General features: G+C 43.2%; 1 protein-coding gene across 5 annotated transcripts in view; it reads left to right on the forward strand.

Moving 5' to 3' along the window:
- The window catches only part of LOC107263760 (zinc finger protein squeeze), a 216,448-nt gene that overhangs the window by 73,808 nt on the left and 130,900 nt on the right, over positions 1–11,740 (forward strand). For 4 of the 5 annotated variants that reach the window (XM_015731305.2, XM_015731308.2, XM_015731306.2 and 1 more), the window contains one exon: positions 8,239–8,328. The exons of the other annotated variant lie outside the window; for it this stretch is intronic. In XM_015731305.2, coding sequence (XP_015586791.1) covers positions 8,239–8,328 — 90 coding nt within the window. The remainder of the gene's footprint in view (positions 1–8,238; positions 8,329–11,740) is intronic. 5 annotated transcript variants of the gene reach the window in all.

Below are 11,740 nucleotides of genomic sequence, written 5' to 3' on the forward strand. Positions count from 1 at the left end.
GCGGAATAGCAGAAACGTTTTGAACCAGTCGGTACGGAGTTAGCCACCAAAGGAATATGGGGGGAAGGTTGCCTGGCAGGAGTACTACGTGGCTTCGGAAGCGGTTCGCGTCTCGTAACTTGTAGCGTAGTAAGAAAGGTGGAAGGGCTGAGTTAGCTCGAAGCCACTATATTCACTGGGATAAGAATGGCTTTGTGCCTCGTAGTCACCTCGCGGAGAAACGGTTCGTGTCTCTCGTAGTCGGTAGCTCGGACAATAAAAAGCGTAGGTATACTCTTATCGGGCACGGCTACCAAGAAGTGTTGCTCTCTGTGGCGCCATCCGCCACCAGGTATAACCTCGGTGGATGCTGCCGTACGATACGATAAGAAAAAACCCTTGTGTACAGGGGGATATGTATTGGCGGTGGATCTTTATTGTGACGGGTCGGTAAGGTAGGGAATCGATACGATATGGAGCAAAACACTTACGAAAATCGTGATCGCTTCCTTACTGTATGTATATGTATCTGTACCAGCTCTCTGGGACGCGATCGATTTTATCTTTGTATCCCTCTTGTGAAATTCGAGCGTTCCGGTAGCGATCGACGTGCCGATCGATATCTTTGAGCTTGTCGAGTTAGCGCCTTGACCGGTATCGAGATGGAACGTTATAGAGAAACGTGGGCGGTACTGCCAACTTAAAAAATAACTTACGTTATTGTTTGTACCGAAATAGCACTTGCAGTGAGTGCCTGATATTATGATTATAAAATTTATTTAATATTATTTTTTTTTTTATTAAAGTCGTTTCGCGCCTCTGGGCTATTTCGATTTTGTATTATTTTTTTTAATGATAACCTAATAACGTGTATCGGATGGGACTGGATATCCTGCCTTTATTTATGGTCAGATTTTTCGAGGGATGCTGTGCATGTAAATGGAGATTCAGGATATCTCACAATAAGCTCGCGAAGTGCGAACTGCGAGGAGGTGGATGAGCATTGCGTGCGAACGGTAGTCGTTAATCACGTGAACGGTGATACTAATTTGCTGGGTCCACTAAAGCAAATATGGCGCGTTTAACTGCAGAGCTCATTCATCTCGGCAATCTCATCAGTGTTATGGCGGCTTGTGTGGTTCACGACTCGAAAGTTGCGCCGGTCTTACCGCTCATCAGTGCAGGAGTCACGGGTCACGCGGCGAGTCACGACTACGCGTATGCACTGCACGGGGCACTGCGCTCTGCACTTTTCTCAAGTATCTTATGGCTCTCGCCACCAGAATTCTAATGCGCCATCTGTATCTTGTAGTGGCTATAGATTCGATTGGTTGTATTTTCTATTTCTACATGTTCCATTTCACTTTGATCTCTAATACTGGATACGGTTTGCGGATGTTGGATGTAAAAGCGAAACTAAGCCACGTGACCATGTACGGTGGTGTCGGCGGAGCGAAGCGATAACAGTAAAGTCCTTTTAATTGAAATGATTGGATATGGTTATGGGATTGGCGGGAATTTTAAATATGGGTCCTCAAGAACGCAGTACACGGCATAAGGAGGGGTGTAAAATTATGTTAATGACTTTACGGACGTAAACGACTCTTAAGATGGATTTATATAGGGTGTCCAGGGGTGGTATACGCAGGGCAGTAGAGATATGGGGAATATTTGATTTTATTTCGTGTGGGACCCTGGGACGCTAATATCCATGAATGAAATTTACGGACAGCGCGCATGGGTGGGTTTGCGTGCTCGGAGGCTTAATTATTTTAATCGGTGTTACCGAACGATTAAAATTTCCTTACCTCGGCGTTACACCATCGAACAGTATTTCGAATGAATTTATGTTTTTAGATAGCATCGCTGGCACACTTGACTCTCTTGTAGAGGCTTGTCGCAATTAATTACTGTTATTTCTAGGGACCGATAAAACTTGCCGATTCCTCGCGATATCTTGCCACTCGGATATTTATTCACGGCGCATCGATTCGTCCTGGTAATCCTTACCGCACGGTACCGCTGGGTCATAATCGTTATAAATTATCGTATGGTTTTACAGCGTTCTTAAGACTTTTTTTTCCTTCAAGCACCGCTCGAAAGCCTCATAAATATTACACTGTGGGGAAAAAAATATATCTCTGTCATTGTTATTATCATAGTGTAAATATTTCATAAAAATATTAATTACAAGCGAAATACGGATAAACTTTATCTATGGTAAAAAAAAGGACGACGTTAATCCGATTAAATAGAAAAATAAGAAATTCGCGAACCACCTTGCCGACATCATTCGTTAAGACGCGGCTCGACACAGATATGCACTATTATTCAAGAATCTTAAATATCATGATATTTAAATGTCAAAAGACAACCAATCCTCGAATTATCCATTTTCATGAATATACGACATCAGCCAATCGTGAAATCGCGGAAGTCTCTGCATCAAGGCAGGTTCGCATTGCGCGTTAAATGCAGTCGGTAATGCAGGATATACGCAGTAGATATACAAAACTATCCCTATAGAAAAGTATAACAGAAATTGACGTCTGACGGGATGGGCGCGAAAATGTTTAAAGTCGCGCATGCGCACTGACCACCAAACGTATTAGTTCTAATTAGTTAACCCAGCGTATTCGCAACGTAAAAGACCCCCTTATCCCCACTCTCGTCTCCCTTACTCACAGTACGTATCGTAAACATTCGCGGAGATACGCATCTTTGACAGACTCCGCGTATCCCCGCGCGTAATTAGCATAAATGCGCTTGGCTACGTTCCGCGCGTATGCGAGAGCTAACGCGTTGTAAAATTTCTCCCTGACGTAGCCGCTGCTCGTTGTTTTCTCTCTCCGTCGTATTTCACCAAGTTATGCGTATACACCTACTGTACAACGATTACCGTGCCAATCGAATATTACCAAGCGAGCCACGAGTTACGGACGTGTCGATACCCAATGTTATTCTCCGTTTCTCCGTCCGAAGCGCGTCCCTATTACCATTGGCACAGGATATTCCACCGACATCGAAGACTCGGACCACGCATCCCGTTTCAATACATACGAGCCGATCTCTTTGAATTAGGCACCTTGACCGGTGCTTGTAATTGCTATAAATCCAAAGCTCACAAGTATAAAGTAAACCGGCACCAAGTACGTATCTACGTAGCTGACAGGTGGCACACTTGAAACAGCCATCGCCGTGGGTGGTCGACGCGCGGCGTCCCTTTAACCCGAATGACACACGACTTGCGGTGTCGTTATCTAATGTTATCGGGCGACAGTTCGATCGTAGAATCCTATAACGAAGGCCTTGCCGATTCCCTCTCGGCTCTTCCGAAGGTACGAGTATGACGCTCCCTCAAGTATCCAGTTACCGAACGATAACGAAAACGATCTTACGATATGGCTCTCGTGGAAGATTCCTGGAAGTCGTTGCAGAATGACATTCCGTGTATAGGTACCTGATGCATACGGTAAAGGTAGCGTATAGACGCACACGTTACTTTTACGAAAGTCTATAACGCTTGGTAATTCTCTTTCTCCTAGGCTCATCCTATACGGTTCGTACTCTGCACTCGTGTCTATCCGCTTGTTCAGCTATCTGGATACGTACCCCGCTAGCTAACGAGTAGTTCAATGCGCAACGCAACACGTGCCAAGATCGTTGCATCATTTGCTCGATTGCTCTCGTATATACGTATACGTATGCGGCTATAATTCATACGTTATTCAGTGGCTCGTTCTGCCGCAGTACCAGTCCTACTCCACCTCGCTTTCAAAGGTACCCATGTGCCCGAGTGCATGTACGCAAGTGCCAGAGGAAGAGACAAGATGGAGTTCAGACTTTCACCGTTGAGGGCAGAATTAAAAGAAGCTGTACGTACGGCGAGAAAACTTAGAAGCTGTTTACTTCGTATGGTTTATACGGATTTACAGGTACGTACGGTGAGACCCCCCTTTGCACGTATACCTACCGTGCCTGCGGATAGTTTGTGGGCTATTTGTACGGCTGGTGGATCTTATAGGTATACGTATAACGTTATCAGTTGGGTCGTGCGTGACACGTGTGGGACGATGAAAATCGATAGTATATAAAGTACCCTGAATAGTATGGGTATAACTGTTAAGGATTCATTGATAACTGGTAAGCTTGTACCTGTTGTGGAATTATAGATAAAAAAAAGGGGTAGGCAGATGTATAGGTATATGTATATCTATAGTGACAGGTAGAACGACGAATTTATTTAACCGGTTTTACAAACGAGACAGCCAGAACAGCCTAATTGAATAATTCTCATTAGAAGGGGAGAATATAGGCGGTGGAGGGAGAGCCGCGAACAACGCGCCCTTAAGTGGCGACCATCCGGTAATTCCGTGCGGGGGAAAAAGGGCCCGCTCTCTCTGTCCCTTTGGGTAAAAAATTAATCGTTCGAGTTATCGGTGAGGACGCCCGGTAGAAATGGTCTTGGAGTTATTTTAACGAATGTAATTACTCGCGGTATCCACACACTGTATACGCGCACACGTGTATAGATATACAACGCGAAAGGAACGAAGGATATTAATATATCTATATAGTGCGATATTTTTCTGCACCGTCGGGGGTGATCTGCCAATTTCTTAACATCGCCCACTGCGATTCGATCAGCAACGTATTACTTACGTACGATATCGTTGACGTGAAACAAATTTCCTACGTTGCCATGAAATATGCCAGTTCGCAATTGCTTTACGTCCAGCGCCATTATTATCTTGGAACGAGTTGGGTTTGGTCTTTAATTTCTTTCATGGTTAAACATTTTTTTTATATTTAGGTATCATCGACAGATACGAAAAAAAGAGTCTGGTGCGTCTGTCCTGGTAGGAGTATAAGAATGGGAAAATATTTATTTGTCGCTTCTATTGCCAAATTAGGATGCGTTCCATGTTTGCAAATCTGAACTGGATACTGTGGAACAGTGACGTGGAAGTAACGTATGAGGTTTCTGAAATCGTGACTGCGCAGTGCAGTAGCTCTCTCACTCACTAGACATTAGGTAAATCGGTGTATGTATATATATATATATATATCCGTAACACGTATGTAGAAGTATGTTGGTACGTAGGCTGGTAATAATGCACCCATAAATCAAGAGAGGCATTGTCTTCCTTATTGAATGCGTCAACCAGGCGCACGGCAGCCGCATGGGCCAATAGGGTATACTGTATTCTTGCTTCTCTGTAGCCAGTAGGTAGATAGGTAGGGTACTCTATCGGAAATTAAGTCAATTTAAATCTAATTGGATATCTTGCGAAAAGCTTATCGTGACGGCAACTTGCCGCTCACTTCACTGGACGATCATTAAGCGTTACTTTTATTCACGGCTGGGCAATTCCGTATGGACCGGCTTATGGGATTGTGCGAATATTTACATTATTTCTTTTATAAATTAATAAGGTTGTTCCGATCCCCCTACCCAACGTGCACCGAGACAGCGGGTAACCTGTATCCTGTTGAAGAGGTAAATTTCTTTTAAGCGGTCTGCTCATACTTTTTTACGCTCATCGTAAAGATATAGAACGTTATATTCATGGAGTTTTGTAAGAGACGGTTTAATAAGGATTTTCTTACGATCTTTAAACGATCTTGTTACTTACAAAAAAACTGCAGGATGCAGATTTAATATTCGGCTTAATTGAGTTGTTAACGAAATATTATGTCCGTAGCGAGACAGTTTGCGGTATAATATCGATCAAATTTTTTTTTATCGATCGCGGCTTATCATCAAAAGGAATAAACTTTAAATTGCCAGCACTTATTCAGTCGCTTAACAGACGATGCACTTTAATCGATATATTTGTTTCGGTTAAATGTTTTTACTCGATTTTGTATTGGACGGTGAGACGTAAACCGTTCCCATTGTTTCGTTTGATCATCTATCCATCGATGCTCCGGGAATACTCTGAAGACGTCAATGAAATGAAAACATGGTAAATGCCTGGGAATAATGCAAATAATTGTCTATACGTTTTATAAAAAGTAGAACACGCAAAGCTGTTAGATCTGATATCAAAAAATTCTTCGTTTTTGTTCCAGAAAAATTTTTTTTTACAAATAATTCATTACCCATTCTATGAGGATAAATGCCTTATATAGAAACTGTCAAAGTTCTCAAATATTATGTTGACATGAAATTTGGCGCGAAAATAAAAAATGTATTGTTTACAAACATGGCACACGTGTTCTACTTTGTATGACATATATATTGGTTATCGAACGCAATTTCACAGTTCAGCTTAAACAGCTACCGCCTTTCTAATCGGTCCCTTAGTAATGGACATATAATAAGTTCATTTGCGCAATTAATATTATAAATATTCTGCAAATACGAGACTTACGTAAGTCGACTACTTACGTCTGCCAGTGGCGTGTGGAAAACGTGTCTAACGTAGAGAACGTACATAAGTACTGTCAGTGTCAGGAAAAGGTAAAGTAATTTCTCTCGTATACCGATACTTACCGTACATATTAAGTCATTTCTCAAACTTCATAATTGGCACAAGCAGACTTAATTCTGGGATTTTGTAAATTAATTTTTTCCCCTATCTTCACTCGCTAAACAGTTCGATGCTTGTCAAGAACTTAGAAATTGATTTTTAACAGACACTTTTTTTCTCGACCATCGTCAAAACGGTATATCGACTTGATACAAAAATTCTCGATGTAACGTATACGCATACATGTATATCTACATTCGGCCGAGTTCCCTTTCTACGCAGCATTTCTAAAGGAGCCGATTCAATTTCAAATGCAATCTCGGCATATTACGGAAAATAGGAGAAATCTTAGCGAAAGTAAACGTAACATCGCACTGGCCACTGGAACGCTGCGTAATAATGTAACATATATATAATAATACGCTAATAATGCCGACGTCGTCTCTTGCCAGAATAAGAATATGTAATCACATAATTAAGGAACGCAATATATTTCCTTTCCATCCAATATTAACTCGTTTATGTAAAATTCCAATGACAGTTCACACGCTTTTCGAAATTCTCACGCATATTTCATTACTTGTACGTATATGCTTATCGTTATCATATAACACTTGTATACATGCATATACACCCCATACAGTTCCGGCTCCTTTCTTTAAATAATTAATCTATTACCCGATTCCCATATGGGTGGTCTCTCTACGAACGTATCCTGTACACACAGTGCAAAAAGCATATGTAATTATTATACGTCGTCCCCGGTGTATGCCTCTACGTAATTGTTTTAACGTTTTAATAACTGCGCTCGCGTGCTCGCCAGTACCGGTATAATAAAAGGGAAGAAGACTGTGCCTAATGTCCGGCACTGTAAACTGTGAGCATTGCTGGTTCATCACTGGTACCATATATGTATATCTATATAGATGTACCGTTAAATAAGAACTGACTCTTTTGTACGTACAGCGATGAGAAATATCTCTGATATTTACCTGCGGTGTACATTTCTATTTGTCTATGACTATACGAGCTCTTTGCGATACCTCGATAACCGAATGACAATATATCGCGTAACACGTATAGGTACGTCATACCAAGCAGAAATGCATTTGCTATTACACCAAAGTTTGATCGTTATCAGTCGATACCTTCGGTTTATGACAACATTGGTTAGCGCCCGTTATATTAACTGGAATCGGCATCACAATGCGCCATATGCACCGACAGCTATGAATCACAATCTCCTTTCGATCTGGTGCGCGGATCTAGAAATGAGCTTTGATATATCTCACGGGATAGGGAATGGTTTTGCGGGACAAACCAAGGAGTATTATAAGTACCCGTGCGAGTCAGGAAACTCGCTGTAGTTTCGCATTGAGTATGTAAATGGTATTAGGACACGTGTATGCACGCGTAAGATAGATCGTATCTTGGGGTAAAAAAGATTTTATGAAATTTTGAAAAATATTAATTTATACTCAACGTATCTGGAGATACGTATGAGAGTGATTTTTTTTTTGTCAAATCTTAACACGTATGGACGTCTCCGACGTAACTTCGTATTCCTCGAAGTTTTATCTCACGAAGGACATTCCCAACCAATTATTACACTCGGATAAAAGACAATCACACGTATACGATACCCTAAGAATTTTCTCACGCAATATGCTTTGGAAATCACACGATTGTATTACACGCCGTTTACACCTGTCCAAGGTGACCACGTCCTTGTTGCAGGGTATCTCGTACCTTCTAATTGTCTAACCGTACCTTTTGTTTCCAGGAGGAGAGCGAGCTCTCGAGCAAGTGGTGGGCCAGCGCGCCCCGCCGCCCTGACAGCCCCTGCGTCCTGGGGGCTCCAACGTCTAGGGAGGTACGTCAAAGAATTAATGAATTTTCTCAATTACATATCACACTCGAATTATCATGTTGAAATTTTTCGATTTTATGTACCTCGAAATTTTATAGGTCAGAAAATTCAATTCCCCACTAGGTCACGTATCCCTATAGCCTATATCCTCTGTAGCCTAGGGAAAGGTTAAGCGTGACATTCTAGCTAGGATGGAGAAACTCGATCGATTCTCGAGTACGTGACGGCACCCGAATCGCAAGCCTGACTGGGTAGTTCGACATGTTCGTCCTGATGCGACGTACTAATAGGGAGCGACGTTGGCAAGAAGCTCAGCTGCGGCGTGTTGGCATGTCGACACCGGGTAGTCGATTAGTGCGACTCGCTTGAAGGTGTCGATTTAGAATGGTGATCGTACGAGGTTCGCGACGATCCAGTCCCTCTTGGTACGTCACCTCGAAATCCTTGAGCGACAGATGATTTTCTTTTGTCGATCCTCGGTTCGAGTTCTTTTGATCACGGTGTGCTGCCTTCGATATGTGTCTCAGCGGGATAACTTTTCTTTCTGGGCCACGAGGAAGTATGCTGTGCGTGTAGTTCATTGTCGGTACTGACTCATTGTCTCTCTGTCTATTCCAAGGGTGCATCCGTGTACTACTGGTGTCGGATCTTCCTTCTTACGGCAGTTTCTTCGCGGTACGTTCCTTGGGGCTTATCTAGGATTTACCTACGTAGCGCCACCCACAGGGTCAAGCGAGATGATGGGTGCGACTACGGTCGGTATTCGCTGTGCATATTACGTCGTGCAACGACGCGAGGAATACGAGACTCTGAGCAGTCTGAGCAATGGCATAGGCTATTTCCTTCTGTATACTTTTAGACTTTTGACACGTGGTTCGAACGGCCGGTGAATTTTTCTGTGGCCGACGCGATTTCATAGGGATGCTAAAGAGAGTTAACGGTTTAGGTAAATTATAGAGAAAAAGTGATTTATTGATAAGAAAATAGTATTATCAGGTAATAGTATGTATATGGATTTTGAATAGAGATTTTTATGGCGGTAGCATTGCGTATGTGAATATTATATTAAATATTTAGTTTAGATGAAATTTCGAAAATTTTTTCCCAATTATTACGATTTTACAGCGATAAACCGTAAAGGGATACGTAGCGTGTAAAGAGATGGGCTATCGGTGTATATATATGTTTGAGAGTTGTAGATACTAAAATGCTTATCGAGTAACCAGTACCTTCCATCAGACCGACAGGGTCTAGCTTTTGCATCATAAGGTTGGCTGTATGCGGTCTAGTATCGAGGGCCTTAATGTCTATGCATCCGCAGCGGCATCAGGTACGGTGCAATTCCGTTACGTACCTACGGGCTTCCCACGCCAATTAAACATGACTCATTAACGGGCAGCAGCGGTAGTTGGGATCGATGCCTGACCGAGCACTCGACCCTTCTATAACTCTCCGCGGAAGCAATCGGAACTAATCTCGACCATCCACTCCGGCTGTTCGCAGACTGATACTACAGGTACCCTAGATCCTTTGATTCAGCATTCGATCATTCTTTTTAAATACGACCAAGCATTCCTCATAGAAGTTTCATTCTTACGTTGTATATTTTTCGTAGAAATCATTTTATGATTTTTCCTTTTTTTTATATTAGATCAATATCGTGACCTCGAATGAGTCTTATTGTTTTCGATTGAATTTTAAATAACAAGCGTTATCCAATCCGTGGAAAGAATTCTGGGCAAATGATATTTGCATCTGTTTTACAATTACGAAATTGTATAGATGCCTGAGAACGTGACAATTCCAACCGTAATAAAGCAGTCGGATTTATGATCGAACCTTTGCAGAAGTTCCAGCCTAGACTAACCTTATATTAGAAGGTGTAACGGGACTGTAAAGTCGAGAACAATACGAACGTGTCTCGTCTTCGGCAGGCTATATGTATATACATCGGGTATAGCTTAGCTATGCAGAGTAGACGCGAAACCTGCTAGAATCTTAGGGCAGGTCTGGAAGAGCTTGGAAGAGTGAGAAGAGTCAGAAAGAGCCGACGTCGGTCCCCTGTACCCAGAGACCGACCGGTTAAATTATTGCACAGCCACTTCGCGATTGCTTCCGATAGTTGGAATTCCGACTCGCCTCGAATTCAAACGTCGCGATTTGCTTTGGCAGTCATGGAATCCTCTCGCGGCTGCTGCCTGACTTCGTTCACGATCAGACTGGACTCCGGGGTGTCCGTTACAGGCCGGCATTTAGACAGACTGTGGGAGCAGAGCGTAGCAACACAGAACTCTAAGGACTCTCGGCACTCACCAATTACACAGATTAGAGAGACGCTTAAGCGTCAGTCCCAAGATAATTATACGCAGTGCCTGAACTATCTTTAAATTTGCAAGAGCTTCGATGAGTCCTCAATCAGAGTCCATTGCTACCGAATTCCCCCAGTTTGCGTTGCAGTCCCATTGCGAACTGTAAAAATTGAGTATCGTGCAATTTTTTCATACTCTATTTCGCATAAGATCAGAGTGACGGATCTTTCTAAAATATCTTTACGATCGTCGCTCGACATGACCGAGTTCCGGTCAAAGTACGTTTCGCTGCGTGAAGTGGCGTTCTGCTAGTTTACAACGTGGGCTGGGCCCGCTGAAGTGGACACTCCCGGATCTCAAAGGTGTCGTCACCACTCGCGCACGGTGCGCTCTTCTCCGAATTACGTAAGCAAGAGTACCACAGGCTATACCGCACCTTCGTCACGAACAACATCACTGCGTTCTATATCGGAGACGCGGGACGCAGAACGCGCATCTGCTGGCCATTCAAGCCTTTTGTTTTTCCCGCGTGGGCGTACGGGGGAATCTATTGTTGCCTGCCTCCAGCGAGCTGGACTACTCGCGCTGTATCTGAAGCGAAGTGGACGATGATGCCGGAGACTCCAGAGACGTGCGCATTGTGATAGCAGCATGGTACTTGAAGTACGTCGTGTCCTCCATCCAGTATGCAAACGCATTGAGCTTGTTGCTCCTACTATAGGTTACTGCCTTTGACGATAATCGCGTACGGGGATACTCGAGCGGGAATTGTGTGCTTTCTTTTTTCGATACCTACGACTTATTATTGTTTTATATCGAATGCATTTTAACGCTTAAAACTTTTTGCGTAGTTTGATTATTTCTTTCTTTCTTGACCCATCAGCATTTTTCATGAGTCGCTGGGTCTGCGTTAACGTCTACGAATTTACATGTCGACAAGCAGACGACCTGAACGCGCATCGCATGCCGCTCGAGGTGTGGCCAGACACTCGAGTATTCCAACTTCTAACAGCGATATCCTAGGAGAAGTCAGCGTTGGGCACGTTGGAACGAGGCGCGTCTTCGATTGTGCTTTGGAATTGCTTTGTCGATGGCGCGAAGGGGGG

The sequence above is a fragment of the Cephus cinctus genome, unplaced genomic scaffold (genome assembly GCF_000341935.2).
Source record: "Cephus cinctus unplaced genomic scaffold, Ccin1 Ccin1_scaffold0160, whole genome shotgun sequence".
Classification (NCBI taxonomy): Eukaryota; Metazoa; Arthropoda; class Insecta; order Hymenoptera; family Cephidae; genus Cephus; species Cephus cinctus.